The sequence below is a fragment of the Pseudophryne corroboree genome, chromosome 10, assembly GCF_028390025.1.
Source record: "Pseudophryne corroboree isolate aPseCor3 chromosome 10, aPseCor3.hap2, whole genome shotgun sequence".
Classification (NCBI taxonomy): Eukaryota; Metazoa; Chordata; class Amphibia; order Anura; family Myobatrachidae; genus Pseudophryne; species Pseudophryne corroboree.
In genome coordinates, this window is record NC_086453.1 from 73,870,762 (window position 1) to 73,892,383 (window position 21,622).

General features: G+C 49.3%; 1 protein-coding gene across 3 annotated transcripts in view; it reads left to right on the forward strand.

Annotated features, from left to right (window-relative positions):
• Positions 1-21,622, forward strand: part of LOC134966046 (zinc finger protein 16-like) — a 47,006-nt gene that overhangs the window by 10,097 nt on the left and 15,287 nt on the right. For 2 of the 3 annotated variants that reach the window (XM_063942509.1, XM_063942510.1), the window contains exon 2: positions 6,392-6,511. In XM_063942509.1, the coding sequence (XP_063798579.1) occupies positions 6,422-6,511 (90 nt within the window). In that variant the 5' untranslated portion in view covers positions 6,392-6,421. Of the gene's footprint in view, positions 1-6,391; positions 6,512-15,536; positions 15,706-21,622 lie in introns of those variants that run through there. The other variant, XM_063942511.1, reaches the window with a different exon arrangement.

Here is a 21,622-nt window from a genome sequence, read left to right on the forward strand (position 1 = left end):
TTAGAATACAGTCACAGATGCACGGCTGTACACCAGGGGAAGGGCTGATACCGGCATTACACATAGTCACAGACGCACGGCTGTACACCAAAGGAAGGGTTGATACTGGCATTAGCACACAGTCACAGACGCACGGCTGTACACCAGGGGAAGGGCTGATACCGGCATTACACATAGTCACAGACGCATGGCTGTACACCAGGGGAAGGGCTGATACCGGCATTAGAATACAGTCACAGACGCACGGCTGTACACCAGGGGAAGGGCTGATACCGGCATTAGCACATAGTCAGTTACAGACGCACGGCTGTACAACAGGGGAAGGGCTGATACTGGCATTACACATAGTCACAGATGCACTGCTGTACACCAGGGGAAGGGCTGATACCGGCATTAGAATACAGTCACAGATGCACGGCTGTACACCAGGGAAGGGCTGATACCGGCATTAGCACATAGTCAGTTACAGACGCACGGCTGTACACCAGGGGAAGGGCTGATACCGGCATTAGAATACAGTCACAGATGCACTGCTGTACACCAGGGGAAGGGCTGATACCGGCATTAGAATACAGTCACAGACGCACGGCTGTACACCAGGGGAAGGGCTGATACCGGCAATAGCACATAGTCAGTTACAGACGCACGGCTGTACAACAGGGGAAGGGCTGATACTGGCATTACACATAGTCACAGATGCACTGCTGTACACCAGGGGAAGGGCTGATACCGGCATTAGAATACAGTCACAGACGCACGGCTGTACACCAGGGAAGGGCTGATACCGGCATTAGCACATAGTCAGTTACAGACGCACGGCTGTACACCAGGGGAAGGGCTGATACCGGCATTAGCACATAGTCACAGACGCACAGCTGTACACCAGGGAAGGGCTGATACCGGCATTAGCACATAGTCAGTTACAGACGCACGGCTGTACACCAGGGAAGGGCTGATACCGGCATTAGCACATAGTCACAGATGCACGGCTGTACACCAGGTGAAGGGCTGATACCGGCATTAGCACACAGTCACAGATGCACGGCTGTACACCAGGGGAAGGGCTGATACCGGCATTAGCATACAGTCACAGACGCACGGCTGTACACCAGGGAAAAGGTTGATACTGGCATTAGCACACAGTCACAGACGCACGGCTGTACACCAGGGGAAGGGCTGATACCAGCATTAGCACATAGTCACAGATGCACGGCTGTACACCAGGGGAAGGGCTGATACCGGCATTAGCATATAGTCACAGAGGCACGGCTGTACACCAGGGGAAGGGCTGATACCGGCATTAGCACATAGTCACAGACGCACGGCTGTACATCAGGGAAGGGCTGATACCGGCATTAGCACACAGTCACAGATGCACGGCTGTACACCAGGGGAAGGGCTGATACCGGCATTAGCATACAGTCACAGATGCACGGCTGTACACCAGGTGAAGGGCTGATACCGGCATTAGCATACAGTCACAGATGCACGGCTGTACACCGGGGGAAGGGCTGATACTGGCATTAGCATACAGTCACAGATGCACGGCTGTACACCAGGGGAAGGGCTGATACTGGCATTAGCATACAGTCACAGATGCACGGCTGTACACCGGGGGAAGGGCTGATACTGGCATTAGCACACAGTTACAGACGCACGGCTGTACACCAGGGGAAGGGCTGATACCGGCATTAGCACATAGTCACAGATGCACGGCTGTACACCAGGGGAAGGGCTGATACCGGCATTAGCACATAGTCACAGATGCACGGCTGTACACCAGGGGAAGGGCTGATACTGGCATTAGCACGTAGTCACAGATGCACGGCTGTACACCAGGGGAAGGGCTGATACCGGCATTAGCACGTAGTCACAGATGCACGGCTGTACACCAGGGGAAGGGCTGATACTGGCATTAGCACGTAGTCACAGATGCACGGCTGTACACCAGGGAAGGGCTGATACCGGCATTAGCACGTAGTCACAGATGCACGGCTGTACACCAAGGGAAGGGCTGATACCGGCATTAGCATACAGTCACAGATGCACGGCTGTACACCAGGGGAAGGGCTGATACCGGCATTAGCATACAGTCACAGATGCACGCCTGTACACCAGGGGAAGGGCTGATATCGGCATTAGCATACAGTCACAGATGCACGGCTGTACACCAGGGGAAGGGCTGATACTGGCATTAGCATACAGTCACAGATGCACGGCTGTACACCGGGGGAAGGGCTGATACTGGCATTAGCATACAGTCACAGATGCACGGCTGTACACCGGGGGAAGGGCTGATACCGGCATTAGCATACAGTCACAGATGCACGGCTGTACACCGGGGGAAGGGCTGATACCGGCATTAGCATACTGTCACAGATGCACGGCTGTACACCGGGGGAAGGGCTGATACTGGCATTAGCATACAGTCACAGATGCACGGCTGTACACCGGGGGAAGGGCTGATACTGGCATTAGCATACAGTCACAGATGCACGGCTGTACACCGGGGGAAGGGCTGATATCGGCATTAGCATACAGTCACAGATGCACGGCTGTACACCAGGGGAAGGGCTGATACCGGCATTAGCACACAGTCACAGATGCACGGCTGTACACCGGGGGAAGGGCTGATACCGGCATTAGCACACAGTCACAGACGCACGGCTGTACACCAGGGGAAGGGCTGATACCGGCATTAGCACACAGTCAAGTATGCACGGCTATACACCAGGGGAAGGGCTGATACCGGCATTAGCATACAGTCACAGACGCACGGCTGTATACCAGGGGAAGGGCTGATATTGGCATTAGCACATAGTCACAGATGCACGGCTGTACACCAGGGGAAGGGCTGATACCGGCATTAGCACATAGTCACAGATGCACGGATGTACACCAGGGGAAGGGCTGATACCGGCATTAGCATACAGTCACAGACGCACGGCTGTACACCAGGGGAAGGGCTGATACCGGCATTAACATACAGTTACAGAGGCACGGCTGTACACCAGGGGAAGGGCTGATACTGGCATTAGCATACAGTCACAGACGCACGGCTGTACACCAGGGGAAGGGCTGATACTGGCATTAGCACACAGTCACAGACGCACGGCTGTACACCAGGGAAGGGCTGATACTGGCATTAGCATACAGTCACAGACGCACGGCTGTACACCAGGGGAAGGGCTGATACCGGCATTAGCACATAGTCACAGATGCACGGCTGTACACCAGGGAAGGGCTGATACCGGCATTAGCATACAGTCACAGACGCACGGCTGTACACCAGGGAAGGGCTGATACCGGCATTAGCATATAGTCACAGATGCACGGCTGTACACCAGGGAAAGGGCTGATACCGGCATTAGCATATAGTCACAGATGCACAGCTGTACACCAGGGGAAGGGCTGATACCGGCATTAGCATATAGTCACAGACGCACGGCTGTACACCAGGGGAAGGGCTGATACCGGCATTAGCACATAGTCACAGACGCACGGCTGTACACCAGGGGAAGGGCTGATACTGGCATTAGCACGTAGTCACAGATGCACGGCTGTACAACAGGGGAAGGGCTGATACTGGCATTAGCACGTAGTCACAGATGCACGGCTGTACACCAGGGAAGGGCTGATACCGGTATTAGCACATAGTCACAGATGCACGGCTGTACACCAGGGAAGGGCTGATACCGGCATTAGCACATAGTCACAGATGCACGGCTGTACACCAGGGGAAGGGCTGATACCGGCATTAGCATACAGTCACAGACGCACGGCTGTACACCAGGGAAGGGCTGATACCGGCATTAGCACATAGTCACAGATGCACGGTTGTACACCAAGGGAAGGGCTGATACCGGCATTAGCACATAGTCAGTCACAGATGTACGGCTGTACACCGGGGGAAGGACTGATACTGGCATTAGCATACAGTCACAGATGCACGGCTGTACACCAGGGGAAGGGCTGATACTGGCATTAGCATACAGTCACAGATGCACGGCTGTACACCAGGGGAAGGGCTGATACTGGCATTAGCATACAGTCACAGATGCACGGCTGTACACCAGGGGAAGGGCTGATACCAGCATTAGCATACAGTCACAGATGCACGGCTGTACACCGGGGGAAGGGCTGATACCGGCATTAGCATACAGTCACAGATGCACGGCTGTACACCAGGGGAAGGGCTGATACCGGCATTAGCATACAGTCACAGACGTACGGCTGTACACCAGGGAAGGGCTGATACTGGCATTAGCACACAGTCACAGACGCACGGCTTTACACCAGGGAAGGGCTGATACCGGCATTAGCATACAGTCACAGATGCACGGCTATACACCAGGGGAAGGGCTGATACCGGCATTAGCATACAGTCACAGACGCACGGCTGTACACCAGGGGAAGGGCTGATATCGACATTAGCACATAGTCACAGATGCACAGCTGTACACCAGGGGAAGGGCTGATACCGGCATTAGCACATAGTCACAGATGCACGGCTGTACACCAGGGGAAGGGCTGATACCGGCATTAGCATACAGTCACAGACGCACGGCTGTACACCAGGGGAATGGCTGATACCGGCATTAGCATACAGTCACAGACGCACGGCTGTACACCAGGGGAAGGGCTGATACCGGCATTAGCATACAGTCACAGACGCACGGCTGTACACCAGGGGAAGGGCTGATACTGGCATTAGCACACAGTCACAGACGCACGGCTGTACACCAGGGGAAGGGCTGATACTGGCATTAGCACATAGTCACAGACGCACGGCTGTACACCAGGGGAAGGGCTGATACTGGCATTAGCATACAGTCACAGACGCACGGCTGTACACCAGGGGAAGGGCTGATACCGGCATTAACATAAAGTCTCAAATGAGACTACGGCAAAAGATGGTAAAGTGGTCGCAGCAGCCTGCGACTCAGAATCAGGCCATACGTGTGATATGGATTAGTACCAGTGGTAGCCAACCCTGGTCCTTGAGAGCTACCAACAGTTCATGTTTTCCAGCTCACCTAGAAGGTGCACTCATTATTCACTGACACATTTTAAAAGAGCCACAGTTGGAGCTAATTACTTCACTTGTGATTTCTGTGAGGAGACCTGGAAAACATGAACTGTTGGTAGCTCTCGAGGACCAGGGTTGGCTACCACTGGATTAGACCCATACTTGCCTTGGTGATTATAAAAAAAAAACATGTTATCTCATACAGTATAAGGGCCTACTTAATGTTTGTACGTAAATCCTAAAAACCAAGTAACTTTATGTCTGGAACAAACCATGTTGCCATGCCAGGGGAGTAAATACATGTATATTGTTTCTGTGCAGGGTAAATATTGGCTGCTTTATTTTTGCTTAGCAATTTAGATTTCAGTTTAGACACCCCCCACCCAAATCTAACTCTCTCTGCACGTTACCTTTACCCCACCTGCGGTGTTGCATGGTTTTGCCCAATTGCTTGCTTTTTTGCTTTACTTACTGACATGGGCCCTCATTCCGAGTTGTTCGCTCGGTAATTTTCTTCGCATCGCAGCGATTTTCCGCTAATTGCGCATGCGCAATGTTCGCACTGCAACTGCGCCAAGTAAATTTGCTAAGAAGTTTGGTATTTTACTCACGGCATTACAAGGTTTTTTCTTCGTTCTGGTGATCGGAGTGTGATTGACAGGAAGTGGGTGTTTCTGGGCGGAAACTGGCCGTTTTATGGGAGTGTGTGAAAAAACGCTGCCGTTTCTGTGAAAAACGCGGGAGTGGCTGGAGAAACGGGGGAGTGTCTGGGCGAACGCTGCGTGTGTCTGTGACGTCAAACCAGGAACGACAAGCACTGAACTGATCGCACTGGAAGAGTAAGTCTCGAGCTACTCAGAAACTGCTAAGAAAAATCTTTTCGCAATATTGCGAATCTTTCGTTCGCAATTCTGCTAAGCTAAGATTCACTCCCAGTAGGCGGCGGCTTAGCGTGTGCAATGCTGCTAAAAGCAGCTTGCGAGCGAACAACTCGGAATGAGGGCCATGAATCAGGCACAAATACACTGTCATATGATAGATCATATTGAAAAACAGTTGTCTTTATGCAGTTGGTCTAATTCTATGTGTATTTAGCTCTGTTTGGTCCTATTGTATATATTCCACTATGGTTTAGGTTCATCCTGAACACCCCACTGGTAATAGGCAGCACCTGTTTATTGGTTACATATAGGCAGACTATACTTTTCTAACTTTAATGAGTGATTAACTTGCACAGTGCGTTTATCTCACTGCCAACACTGCAGAGTGACCTGACGGCGTACTGGTGCCCTGTACATAGAGCTTTAAAATAAGTTTACTACCTGCAGTTTATCTTAAGCCTGCATGATTCTCTTCATACAGGTAGTGTGATCGGGGCAGCTGTCTGACATCATGGATCCCCATCAGGGATTTGAGGTTGGAGCTGAAGTAGAACTGAATGACGGCGCCACGGCTGTGGATGACTGCTCTGCAGTTAAGGTGGTAGGTACAGCCGCCGGTACTGAAATGTTATAACATACAGCCGCTAGGGGCTGATTATATTTAGCATTTGCAGTGCTTTGAGAAAGTGCAGGCAACCATTAAGACGTAGCATGTATGTAAAATGATTACTCCATCTGTTGAAACCGATTTTATATACAGTATGTGTAATATATATAATGTTCCATATAACGAGCGGCGCTCAGAGACTTCTCATCAGCTGGTTTAATGCAAAAAAAAACACAGGGTGTGGTTTATTGCATGACGTTTCAAGGAGAGTCCCCAAAACATCCAGAAGAAGGGGAGAAGTCTCCGAAACGCCATGCAATAAAGCATACCCTGCAGGGTTTTTTGCATTAAACCAGCAGATGAGAAGTCTCTGAGTGCCGCCCGTTATATGAATTCGGGGTTGCACCAGAGCCAGCAATTGGTAAGACTGGAGTGCCAGGGAATATTATATATATATATATATATATATATATATATATATATATATATATATAATGTTCAGAATAGTCCCCATTCAGAACAGGCACGGCACTCCAGGACTTAGTGAAAATGCGTTTATATAGGTATTCAATCAAGGCATATATAGATCACCATGTAGCACTGGCAATTATAACAATGCTGCATTTCGGGCCCCGCAGGGTCCCTTCATCAGGTTCATGCAAGTGCTGTAAAAAAAGAGAACAGACATATACAAAATGCACAACAATCAACTTACCTAAATAACCTCTCCATGCTGGCGTGTGCAGCCTCAGATCGGCGTGGAGCTTCCGGTGGTTTCAGGGCGCCGTCCCGATGACATCATCCACATGCTCGGTAGTCATAGCAACCCGTTGACACCGCTTGCTGTAGCGCCGCTGGGATCACAGTAGCCTTGCAGGGAGAGGCTAATAAGAGAAAAATAAACACCATAACAAACTGCACCACATATGACTCTACAGTATAATGGTAATACATATAATATGTAGATATGTCCACAACGTGAACGTATCACAGTGTTGTCAAGGGCAACAGCCCAACATAACAAACAAAAAAGGAAAAAGAACAAAAAAAAAAAAAAAGTAAACAAGAGGAGAGAAACAACATGAGAAGACATGGAAAGGCTGTATACTATCAATACTAGTATTAATGGGGCAATCTGAGTAACAGCAAAGGCAGAGAGAAAAAAAATAAGATTTTACTCACCGGTAAATCTATTTCTCATAGTCCGTAGTGGATGCTGGGAACTCCGTAAGGACCATGGGGAATAGCGGCTCCGCAGGAGACTGGGCACAACTAAGAAAGATTTAGGACTACCTGGTGTGCATTGGCTCCTCCCTCTATGCCCCTCCTCCAGACCTCAGTTAGGAAACTGTGCCCGGAAGAGCTGACACAATAAGGAAAGGATTTTGGAATCCCGGGTAAGACTCATACCAGCCACACCAATCACACCGTACAACTCGTGATACTATACCCAGTTAACAGTATGAATAACAACTGAGCCTCACTAACAGATGGCTCATAACAATAACCTTTAGTTAGGCAATAACTATATACAAGTATTGCAGACAATCCGCACTTGGGATGGGCGCCCAGCATCCACTACGGACTACGAGAAATAGATTTACCGGTGAGTAAAATCTTATTTTCTCTGACGTCCTAGTGGATGCTGGGAACTCCGTAAGGACCATGGGGATTATACCAAAGCTCCCAAACGGGCGGGAGAGTGCGGATGACTCTGCAGCACCGAATGAGCAAACTCAAGGTCCTCCTCAGCCAGGGTATCAAACTTGTAGAATTTAGCAAACGTGTTTGAACCCGACCAAGTAGCAGCTCGGCAAAGTTGTAAAGCCGAGACCCCTCGGGCAGCCGCCCAAGAAGAGCCCACTTTCCTTGTGGAATGGGCTTTTACAGATTTAGGATGCGGCAGTCCAGCCGCAGAATGTGCAAGTTGAATCGTACTACAGATCCAGCGAGCAATAGACTGCTTTGAAGCAGGAGCACCCAGCTTGTTGGGCGCATACAGGATAAATAGCGAGTCAGTTTTCCTGACTCCAGCCGTCCTGGAAACATAGATTTTCAGGGCCTTGACTACGTCCAGTAACTTGGAATCCTCCAAGTCCTTAGTAGCCGCAGGCACCACAATAGGTTGGTTCAAATGAAAAGCTGATATCACCTTAGGAAGAAATTAGGGACGAGTCCTCAATTCCGCCCTATCCATATGGAAAATCAGATAAGGGCTTTTACATGACAAAGCCGCCAATTCTGACACACGCCTGGCCGAAGCCAAGGCCAACAGCATGACCACTTTCCACGTGAGATATTTTAGTTCCACGGTTTTAAGTGGCTCAAACCAATGTGACTTAAGGAAATTCAACACCACGTTGAGATCCCAAGGTGCCACTGGAGGCACAAAAGGGGGCTGAATATGCAGCACTCCTTTAACAAACGTCTGAACTTCAGGCAGTGAAGCCAGTTCTTTTTGGAAGAAAATCGACAGAGCCAAAATCTGGACCTTAATGGAACCCAATTTTAGGCCCATAGACACCCCCTGACTGTAGGAAGTGCAGAAATCGACCCAGCTGAAATTCCTCCGTTGGGGCCCTTCTGGCCTCACACCACACAACATATTTTCGCCATATGCGGTGGTAATGGTTTGCGGTCACCTCCTTCCTAGCTTTAATCAGCGTAGGGATAACTTCCTCCGGAATGCCCTTTTCCTTCAGGATCCGGCGTTCAACCGCCATGCCGTCAAACGCAGCCGCGGTAAGTCTTGGAATAGACAGGGTCCCTGCAGCAGCAGGTCCTGTCTGAGCGACAGAGGCCATGGGTCCTCTGAGATCATTTCTTGAAGTTCTGGGTACCAAGCTCTTCTTGGCCAATCCAGAACCACAAGTATAGTTCTTACTCCTCTCCTTCTTATTATTCTCAGTACCTTGGGTATGAGAGGCAGAGGAGGAAACACATAAACCGACTGGTACACCCACGGTGTCACTAGAGCGTCCACAGCTATCGCCTGAGGGTCCCTTGACCTGGCGCAATATCTTTGTAGCTTTTTGTTGAGGCGGGACGCCATCATGTCCACCTGTGGCCTTTCCCAACGATGTACAATCATTTGGAAGACTTCTGGATGAAGTCCCCACTCTCCCGGGTGGAGGTCGTGCCTGCTGAGGAAGTCTGCTTCCCAGTTGTCCACTCCCGGAATGAACACTGCTGACAGTGCTACCACATGATTTTCCGCCCATCGGAGAATCCTTGTGACTTCTGCCATCGCCATCCTGCTTCTTGTGCCGCCCTGACAGTTTACATGGGCGACCGCCGTGATGTTGTCTGACTGGATCAGCACTAGCTGGTGTTGAAGCAGGGGTCTTGCCTGACTTAGGGCATTGTAAATGGCCCTTCGTTCCAGAATATTTATGTGTAGGGAAGTCTCCTGACTTGTCCATAGTCCTTGGAAGTTTCTTTCCTGTGTGACTGCCCCCCAACCTCGAAGGCTGGCATCCGTGGTCACCAGGATCCAGTCCTGTATGCCGAATCTGCGGCCCTCTAGAAGATGAGCACTCTGCAGCCACCACAGCAGCGACACCCTGGCCCTTGGAGACAGGGTTATCAGCCGATGCATCTGAAGATGCGACCCGGACCACTTGTCCAACAGAACCCACTGAAAGATCCTTGCATGGAACCTTCCGAATGGAATTGCTTCGTAAGAAGCCACCATCTTTCCCAGGACTTGCGTGCAGTGGTGCACCGACACCTGTTTTTGGTTCTAGGAGGTCTCTGACTAGAGACGACAACTCCTTGGCCTTCTCCTCCGGGAGAAACACATTTTTCTGTTCTGTGTCCAGAACCATCCCCAGGAACAGTAGACGCGTTGTAGGAACCAGCTGCGACTTTGGAATATTCAGGATCCAGCCGTGCTGTTGTAGCACTTCCCGAGCTATTACTACTCCGATCAACAACTGTTCCCTGGACCTCGCCTTTATAAGGAGATCGTCCAAGTACGGGATAATTAAAACTCCCTTTTTCCGAAGGAGTATCATCATTTCGGCCATTACCTTGGTAAATACCCTCGGTGCCGTGGACAGACCAAACGGCAACGTCTGGAATTGGTAATGACAGTAATGTACCACAAATCTAAGGTACTCCTGGTGAGGAGGGTAAATGGGGACATGCAGGTAAGCATCCTTGATGTCCAGTGATACCATGTAATCCCCCTCGTCCAGGCTTGCAATCACCGCTCTGAGCGATTCCATCTTGAACTTGAACCTTCTTATATAAGTGTTCAAAGATTTTAAATTTAAAATGTGTCTCACCGAACCGTCCGGTTTCGGTACCATAAACATTGTGGAATAGTAACCCCGTCCTTGTTGAAGGAGGGGTACCTTGATTATCACCTGCTGAGAATACAGCTTGTGAATCGCCTCCAGCACTGCCTCCCTGTCCGGGGGAGCTGTCGGCAAGGCAGATTTGAGGAAACGGCGAGGGGGAGACGTCTCGAATTCCAGCTTGTACCCCTGAGATACTACCTGTAGAATCCAGGGATCCACCCGTGAACGAGCCCACTGGTTGCTGAAGTTCTTGAGACGGGCCCCCACCGTACCTTGCTCCGCCTGTTGAGCCCCAGCGTCATGCGGTGGACTTAGAGGAAGCGGGGGAGGACTTTTGTTCCTGGGAACTGGCTGTATGTTGCAGCTTTTTCCCTCTACCTTTGCCTCTGGGCAGAAAGGACGCGCCTCTAACCCGCTTGCCTTTCTGGGGCCGAAAGGACTGTACCTGATAATACGGTGCTTTCTTTGGCTGTGAGGGAACATGGGGTAAAAATGCTGACTTCCCAGCTGTCGCTGTGGAAACGAGGTCCGAGAGACCATCCCCAACAACTCCTCACCCTTGTAAGGCAAAACTTCCATGTGCCTTTTAGAATCTGCATCTCCTGTCCACTGCCGAGTCCACAATCCTCTCCTGGCAGAAATGGACATTGCGTTTATTTTAGATGCCAGCCGGCAAATATCCCTCTGTGCATCTCTCATGTATAAGACTGCGTCTTTAATATGCTCTACGGTTAGCAATATAGTGTCCCTGTCTAAGGTATCAATATTTTCTGACAGGGAATCTGACCACGCAGCTGCAGCACTGCACATCCATGCTGAAGCAATAGCTGGTCTCAGTATAATACCTGAGTGTGTATAAACAGACTTCAGGATAGCCTCCTGCTTCCTATCAGCAGGTTCCTTTAGGGCGGCCGTGTCCGGAGACGGTAGTGCCACCTTCTTTGACAGGCGTGTGAGCGCTTTATCCACCCTAGGGGATGTCTCCCAACGTGACCTATCCTCTGGCGGGAAAGGGTACGCCATTAGTAACTTTTTAGAAATTACCAGTTTCTTATCGGGGGAAGCCCACGCTTCTTCACATACTTCATTTAATTCATCAGAAGGGGGAAAAACCACTGGTAGTTTTTTCTCCCCAAACATAATACCCTTTTTTGTGGTACCTGGGGTAATATCAGAAATGTGCAACACATTTTTCATTGCCGTAATCATGTAACGGGTGGCTCTATTGGAATGTACAGTAGTCTCATCATCGTCGACACTGGAGTCAGTATCCGTGTCGACATCTGTGTCTGCCATCTGAGGTAGCGGGCGTTTTAGAGCCCCTGATGGCTTTTGAGACGCCTGGGCAGGCACGAGCTGAGAAGCCGGCTGTCCCACATCTGCTATGTCGTCAAACCTTTTATGTAAGGAGTTGACACTGTCACGTAATTCCTTCCACATGTCCATCCATTCAGGTGTCGACCCCGCAGGGGGTGACATCACATTTATCGGCCCTTGCTCCGCCTCCACATAAGCCTCCTCATCAAACATGTCGACACAGCCGTACCGACACACCGCACACACACAGGGAATGCTCTGACTGAGGGGGTGGTATTCATGTGACCGCCGGTCAGCTGACCGACAGTCACATGACCTCCTCCACGAGCCCGACGGCTCACTTTCCCGATGGTCGGCATGCCGACCAACAGGGACTATTTCCACTCGTGGGTGTCCACGACACCCATAGAGTGGGAATAGAACCCGTGGCGACCGCAGGTCGCCACCGAGCCCGCAGCGTGGCGAGCGCAGCGAGCCCGCAAGGGGCTTGCTGCACTCGCCCCTCCCTGCCGGAATCCCGGCGTCGGTATGCTGCCGGGATCCCGGCGTCGGTAAGCTGACCGGCGGTCAGGAGACCGCCGGTCAGCCATACTACACCCGACTGAGGACAGGACCCCACAAAGTCCTTTGGGGAGACAGAGAGAGAGTATGCCAGCACACACCAGAGGGCTATATAATGCAGGGATTCACACTACACACAGTGATTTTTCCCCTATAGCTGCTAATATTACACAGATTGCGCCTAAATTTAGTGCCCCCCCTCTCTTTTTTACCCTATGGAGTCTGGAAACTGCAGGGGAGAGCCTGGGGAGCGTCCTTCCAGCGGAGCTGTGAGGGAAAATGGCGCCAGTGTGCTGAGGGAGATAGCCCCGCCCCTTTTTCGGCGGACTTCTCCCGCTTTTTTATGGAAAGTTATGGCAGGGGATTTTACACATATATAGTCTTAATTACTATATTATGTGGTAATTTGCCAAGCAAGGTACTCTTATTGCAGCCCAGGGCGCCCCCCCCCCCAGCGCCCTGCACCCATCAGTGACCGGAGTGTGTGGTGTGCATGGGGAGCAATGGCGCACAGCTGCAGTGCTGTGCGCTACCTTAATGAAGACCGAAGTCTTCTGCCGCCGATTTCCAGGAACGTCTTCTTGCTTCTGGCTCTTCAAGGGGGACGGCGGCGCGGCTGCGGGACCGGACGACCGAGGCTGGGCCTGTGTTCGATCCCTCTGGAGCTAATGGTGTCCAGTAGCCTAGAAGCCCAAGCTAGCTGCAAGCAGGTAGGTTCGCTTCTCTCCCCTCGGTCCCTCGTAGCAGTGAGTCTGTTGCCAGCAGATCTCACTGAAAATAAAAAACCTAATTTATACTTTCTTTTCTAGAAGCTCAGGAGAGCCCCTAGTGTGCATCCAGCTCGGCCGGGCACAAAATTCTAACTGAGGTCTGGAGGAGGGGCATAGAGGGAGGAGCCAGTGCACACCAGGTAGTCCTAAATCTTTCTTAGTTGTGCCCAGTCTCCTGCGGAGCCGCTATTCCCCATGGTCCTTACGGAGTTCCCAGCATCCACTAGGACGTCAGAGAAATATATTATATTGATAAGATATATCCGATATATCAATTGGAACGGAGGGCATTCCAATTTATTTTTTCATTTAAGCTGTGCGAGTGCAGGGTATTAAGCTTCAGGATCCATCTTGCTTCTAATCTATGCAAGGCAAATATTCTATCGCCTCCCCGATGTAGACGGGAAACATGATCAATAAGTTGATATTTCAAGTCCGACAGAACATGAGCTTTAGCACAGAAATGTCTAGACACCGGCTGATCATTGCCTTTACCACATAATGCTTGATTGATGTTCGAACGGTGTAGCGCCATCCTTTCTCTTAGGGTTCGACTAGAGAGGCCCACATACAAAAGTTGACATGGACAAATGATGCAATAGATAATAAAGCGAGTGGTACAAGTGATGACATGTCGAATATTACTTTTCTTCTTTGTTAAGGGGTGGACATTGAATTAATGATGAATGATATCAATGCCACACCGGGTCCCATTAAGTTCACTTACCTTTACAGCTCTAGTCATATTGACTATCTAGATGTGACAATACATTTGCAAGGGGGTAGATTAGCTACCACTGTTTTCTATAAGATCACTGATAGAAACTCGCTATTGGAAGCAAGTAGCCACCATCCGCCTGTACTTAAGAGAGGTCTTCCTTGCTTACAGATGCTTCGAGTGGCGAGAATCACAAGCGAACATGCGTTATTGGACAATGCACTACAAGTAGTGGTAGACAAGTTTGCGAAAAGGGGTTATAATATCAAAGACCTTGAATCTACCAAGACTAACATCATGAATATGGATAGAGACACTCTGTTTCAACAACGATCTAAAACTGAACGATCTCAGAATAAATTCATATGGTCCACTAGATATTCTACAGCCAGCCCCATTCTACGGCCCCCCCGTGCTACCAAGGCGTTATGGCCTATTGTCAAATCTGATAAATCATTAGCTTGTTTTCAGAACACACAGGTGATGACTAGTTATAGACGGGGTCGTAATTTACGGGACTTTCTAGTCAAGACCGACATAACTGATTTATTCTCCAAAAGTTGGTATCTTTGGAATAAGTAAAAAACCTGGCAGTTATCATTGTTTATCGCACCACTTGCACTGCCTTGATCCCAGGTTCAGAGTTTGTCCACCCCTTAACAAAGAAGAAATGTAATATTCGACATGTCATCACTTGTACCACTCGCTTTATTATCTATTGCATCATTTGTCCATGTCAACTTTTGTATGTGGGCCTCTCTAGTCGAACCCTAAGAGAAAGGATGGCGCTACACCGTTCGAACATCAATCAAGCATTATGTGGTAAAGGCAATGATCAGCCGGTGTCTAGACATTTCTGTGCTAAAGCTCATGTTCTGTCAGACTTGAAATATCAACTTATTGATCATGTTTCCCGTCTACATCGGGGAGGTGATAGAATATTTGCCTTGCATAGATTAGAAGCAAGATGGATCCTGAAGCTTAATACCCTGCACCCACACAGCTTAAATGAAAAAATAAATTGGAATGCCCTCCGTTCCAATTGACTGTCACACGGATATATCTTATCAATATAATATATTTTTTTCTCTCTGCCTTTGCTGTTACTCAGATTGCCCCATTAATACTAGTATTGATAGTATACAGCCTTTCCATGTCTTCTCATGTTGTTTCTCTCCTCTTGTTTACTTTTTTTTTCTTCTCCTTTTTTGTTTATGTTGGGCTGTTGCCCTTGACAACACTTTGATACGTTCACGTTGTGGACATATCTACATATTATATGTATTACCATTATACTGTAGATTCATATGTGGTGCAGTTTGTTATGGTGTTTATTTTTCTCTTATTAGCCTCTCCCTGCAAGGCTACTGTGATCCCAGCAGCGCTACAGCAAGCGGTGTCAACGGGTTGCTATGACTACCGAGCATGTGGATGATGTCATCGGGACGGCGCCCTGAGACCACCGGAATCTCCACGCCGATCTGAGGCTGCACACGCCAGCATGGAGAGGTTATTTAGGTAAGTTGATTGTTGTGCATTTTGTATATGTCTGTTCTCTTTTTTACAGCACTTGCATGAACCTGATGAAGAGACCCTGCGGGGCCCGAAATGCAGCATTGTTATAATTGCCAGTGCTACATGGTGATGTATATATGCCTTGACTGAATACCTATATAAACGCATTCTCACTAAGTCCTGGAGTGCCGTGCCTGTTCTGAATGGGGACTATTCTGAACTATTGTATATGTGTTTGATTCAGCAAAGGCACACAGGCGGATGACTTTTGACTCCTTGAGTGCCGGATTTGCATTGGATTATATATATATATATATATATATATATATATATATATATATATATTTCTCTATCGTCCTAGTGGATGCTGGGGTTCCTGAAAGGACCATGGGGAATAGCGGCTCCGCAGGAGACAGGACACAAAAAGTAAAGCCTTAGGATCAGGTGGTGTGCACTGGCTCCTCCCCCTATGACCCTCCTCCAAGCCTCAGTTAGATTTTTGTGCCCGGCCGAGAAGGGTGCAATCTAGGTGGCTCTCCTAAAGAGCTGCTTAGAAAAGTTTAGCTTAGGTTTTTTATTTTACAGTGAGTCCTGCTGGCAACAGGATCACTGCAACGAGGGACTTAGGGGAGAAGAAGTGAACTCACCTGCGTGCAGGATGGATTGGCTTCTTTGGCTACTGGACATTAGCTCCAGAGGGACGATCACAGGTACAGCCTGGATGGTCACCGGAGCCTCGCCGCCGGCCCCCTTGCAGATGCTGAAACGAGAAGAGGTCCAGAATCGGCGGCAGAAGACTCCTCAGTCTTCTTAAGGTAGCGCACAGCACTGCAGCTATGCGCCATTTCCTCTCAGCACACTTCACACGGCAGTCACTGAGGGTGCAGGGCGCTGGGAGGGGGGCGCCCTGGGAGGCAAATGAAAACCTTTTTTGGCTAAAAATACCTCACATATAGTCTCCGGGGGCTATATGGAGATATTTAACCCCTGCCAGAATCCATTAAAGAGCGGGAGACGAGCCCGCCGAAAAGGGGGCGGGGCCTATCTCCTCAGCACACAGCGCCATTTTCCCTCACAGAAAGGCTGGAGGGAAGGCTCCCAGGCTCTCCCCTGCACTGCACTACAGAAACAGGGTTAAAACAGAGAGGGGGGGCACTAATTTGGCGTTAGAAATATATAAAAGATGCTATAAGGGAAAACACTTATATAAGGTTGTCCCTATATAATTATAGCGTTTTTGGTGTGTGCTGGCAAACTCTCCCTCTGTCTCTCCAAAGGGCTAGTGGGTCCTGTCCTCTATCAGAGCATTCCCTGTGTGTGTGCTGTGTGTCGGTACGTGTGTGTCGACATGTATGAGGACGATGTTGGTGAGGAGGCGGAGCAATTGCCTGTAATGGTGATGTCACTCTCTAGGGAGTCGACACCGGAATGGATGGCTTATTTAGGGAATTACGTGATAATGTCAACACGCTGCAAGGTCGGTTGACGACATGAGACGGCCGACAAACAATTAGTACCGGTCCAGACGTCTCAGAAACACCGTCAGGGGTTTTAAAACGCCCGTTTACGTTAGTCGGTCGACACAGACACAGACACGGACACTGAATCCAGTGTCGACGGTGAATAAACAAACGTATTCCTTATTAGGGCCACACGTTAAGGGCAATGAAGGAGGTGTTACATATTTCTGATACTACAAGTACCACAAAAGAGGGTATTATGTGGGATGTGAAAAAACTACCGTAGTTTTTCCTGAATCAGATAAATTAAATGAAGTGTGTGATGATGCGTGGGTTCCCCCCGATAGAAAATTATGGGCGGTATACCCTTTCCCGCCAGAAGTTAGGGCGCGTTGGGAAACACCCCTTAGGGTGGATAAGGCGCTCACACGCTTATCAAAACAAGTGGCGGTACCGTCTATAGATAGGGCCGTCCTCAAGGAGCCAGCTGACAGGAAAGTATATACACACATACTGGTGTTATACTGCGACCAGCGATCGCCTCAGCCTGGATGTGCAGAGCTGGGGTGGCTTGGTCGGATTCCCTGACTAAAAATATTGATACCCTTGACAGGGACAGTATTTTATTGACTATAGAGCATTTAAAGGATGCATTTTCTATATATGCGAGATGCACAGAGGGATATTTGCACTCTGGCATCAAGAGTAAGTGCGATGTCCATATCTGCCAGAAGATGTTTATGGACACGACAGTGGTCAGGTGATGCAGATTCCAAACGGCACAAAGGTGTATTGCCGTATAAAGGAAGAGGAGTTATTTGGGGTCGGTCCATCGGACCTGGTGGCCACGGCAACTGCTGGAAAATCCACCGTTTTTACCCTAAGTCACATCTCTGCAGAAAAAGACACCGTCTTTTCAGCCTCAGTCCTTTCGTCCCTATAAGAGTCATATCTGCCCAGGGATAGAGGAAAGGGAAGAAGACTGCAGCAGGCAGCCCATTCCCAGGAACAGAAGCGTTCCACCGCTTCTGCCAAGCTCTCAGCATGACGCTGGGACCGTACAGGACCCCTGGATCCTACATGTAGTATCCCAGGGGTACAGATTGGAATGTCGAGACGTTTCCCCTTCGCAGGCTCCTGAAGTCTGGTTTACCAAGGTCTCCCTCCGACAAGGAGGCAGTATGGGAAAAAATTCACAAGCTGTATTCCCAGCAGGTGATAATCAAATTACCCCTCCTACAACAAGAAAAGGGGTATTATTCCACATTATATTGTGGTACTGAAGCCAGAAGGCTAGGTGAGACCTATTCTAAATCTAAAAAAATTTGAACACTTACAAAGGTTCAAATCAAGATGGAGTCACTCAGAGCAGTGATAACGAACCAGGAAGAAGGGGACTATATAGTGTCCCGAGACATCAGGGATGCTTACCTCCATGTCCAAAATTTGCCCTTCTCACTAAGGGTACCTCAGGTTCGTGGTACAGAACTGTCACTATCAGTTTCAGACGCTGCCGTTTGGATTGTCCACGGCACCCCGGGTCTTTACCAAGGAAATGGCCGAAATGATGACTCTTCTTCGAAGAAAAGGCGTCTTAATTATCCCTTACTTGGACGATCTCCTGATAAGGGCAAAGTCCAGGGAACAGTTGGAGGTCGGAGTAGCACTATCTCGGATACTGCTACAACAGCACGGGTGGATTCTAAATATTCCAAAATCGCAGCTGATCCCGACGACAAGTCTGCTGTGCCTAGGGATGATTCTGGACACAGTCCAGAAAAAGGTGTTTCTCCCGGAAGAGAAAGCCAGGGAGTTATCCGAGCTAGTCAGGAACCTCCTAAAATCAGTGCATCATTGCACAAGGGTCCTGGTAAAGATGGTGACTTCCTACGAAGCAATTCCATTCGGCAGATTTCACGCAAGAATTTTTCAGAGGGATCTGCTGGACAAATGGTCCGGATCGCATCTTCAGATGCATCAGCGGATAACCTTATATCCAAGGACAAGGGTGTCTCTCCTGTAGTGGTTACAGAGTGCTCATCTTCTAGAGGGCCGCAGATTCGGCATTCAGGATTGGATGCTGGTGACCACGGAGGCCAGCCCGAGAGGCTGGGGAGCAGTCACACAAGGAAAAAATTTCCAGGGAGTGTGATCAAGTCTGGAGACTTTTCTCCACATAAATATACTGGAGCTAAGGGTAAATTTATAATACTCTAAGCTTAGCAAGACCTCTGCTTCAAGGTCAGCCGGTATTGATCCAGTGGGAAAAACATCACGGCAGTCGCCCACGTAAATAGACAGGGCGGCACAAGAAGCAGGAGGGCAATGGCAAAAACTGCAAGGACTTTTCGCTGGGCGGAAAATCATGTGATAGCACTGTCAGCAGTGTTTCATTCCGGGAATGGAAACTGGGAAGCAGACTTCCTCAGCAGGCACGACCTCCACCCGGCAGAGTGGAAACTTCATCGGGAAGTTTTCCACATGATTGTAAACCGTTGGGAAATACCAAAGGTGGACATGATGGCGTCCCGTCTGAACAAAAAACGGGACAGGTATTGCGCCAGGTTAAGAGACCCTCAGGCAATAGCTGTGGACGTTCTGGTAACACCATGGATGTACCAGTCGGTGTATGTGTTCCATCCTCTGCTTCTCATACCTAAGATACTGAGACTTATAAGACGTAGAGGAGTAAGAACTATACTCATGGCTCCGGATTGGCCAAGAAGGACTTGGTACCCGGAACTTCAAGAGATGCTCACAGAGGACTTATGGCCTCTGCCGCTAAGAAGGAACTTGTTTCAGCAAGTACCATGTCTGTTCCAAGACTTACCGCAGCTGCGTTTGACGGCATGGCGGTGGAACGCCGGATCCTAAGGGAAAAAGGCATTCCGGAAGAGGTCATTCCTACCCTGGTCAAAGCCAGAAAGGAGGTGACCGCACAACATTATCACCACATGTGGCAAAAATATGTTGCGTGGTGTGAGGCCAGAAAGGCCCCACGAAGAAATTTCAACTCGGTCGATTCCTGCATTTCCTGCAAACAGGAGTGTCTATGGGCCTCAAATTGGGGTCCATTAAGGTTCAAATTTCGGCCCTGTCGATTTTCTTCCAGAAAGAAGTGGCTTCAGTTCCTGGAGTCCAGAAGTTTGTCAAGGGAGTATTGCATATACAACCCCCTTTTGTGCCTCCAGTGGCACTGTGGGATCTCAACGTAGTTCTGGGATTCCTCAAATCACATTGGTTTAAAACCAGTCAAATCTGTGGATTTGAAGCATCTCACATGAAAAGTGACCATGCTCTTGGCCCTGGCCTGGACCAGGCGAGTGTCAAATTGGTGGTTTTTTTCTCAAAAAAGCCCATATCTGGTTGTCCATTTGGACAGGGCAGAGCTGCGGACTCGTCCCCAGTTCTCTCCCTAAGGTGGTGTCAGTGTTTCACCTGAACCAGCTTATTTTGGTGCCTTGCGCCTACTAGGGACTTGGAGGACTCCAGGTTGCTAGATGTTGTCAGGGCCCTGTAAATATAGGTTCCAGGACGGCTGGAGTCAGGAAAACTGACTTGCTGTTATCCTGTATGCACCCAACAAACTGGGTGCTCTTGCTTCTAAGCAGACTATTGCTAGTTGGATGTGTAATACAATTCAGCTTGCACATTCTGTGGCAGGCCTGCCACAGCCAAAATATGTAAATGCCCATTCCACAAGGAAGGTGGGCTTATCTTGGGCGGCTGCCCGAGGGGTCTCGGCTTTACAACTTTGCCGAGCGGCTATTTAGTCAGGGGCAAACACGTTGGTAAAATCCTACAAATTTGATACCCTGGCTAAGGAGGACCTGGAGTTCTCTCATTCGGTGCTGCAGAGTCATCCGCACTCTCCCGCCCGTTTGGGAGCTTTGGTATTATCCCCATGGTCCTTTCAGGAACCCCAGCATCCACTAGGACGATAGAGAAAATAAGAATTTACTTACCGATAATTCTATTTCTCGGAGTCCGTAGTGGATGCTGGGCGCCCATCCCAAGTGCGGATTATCTGCAATACTTGTACATAGTTACAAAAATCGGGTTATTATTGTTGTGAGCCATCTTTTCAGAGGCTCCGCTGTTATCATACTGTTAACTGGGTTCAGATCACAGGTTGTACAGTGTGATTGGTGTGGCTGGTATGAGTCTTACCCGGGATTCAAAATCCTTCCTTATTGTGTACGCTCGTCCGGGCACAGTGTCCTAACTGAGGCTTGGAGGAGGGTCATAGGGGGAGGAGCCAGTGCACACCACCTGATCCTAAGGCTTTACTTTTTGTGCCCTGTCTCCTGCGGAGCCGCTATTCCCCATGGTTCTTTCAGGAACCCCAGCATCCACTACGGACTCCGAGAAATAGAATTATCGGTAAGTAAATTCTTATTATATCCTACGTCCTAGAGGATGCTGGGAACTCCAAAAGGACCATGGGGTATAGACGGGAT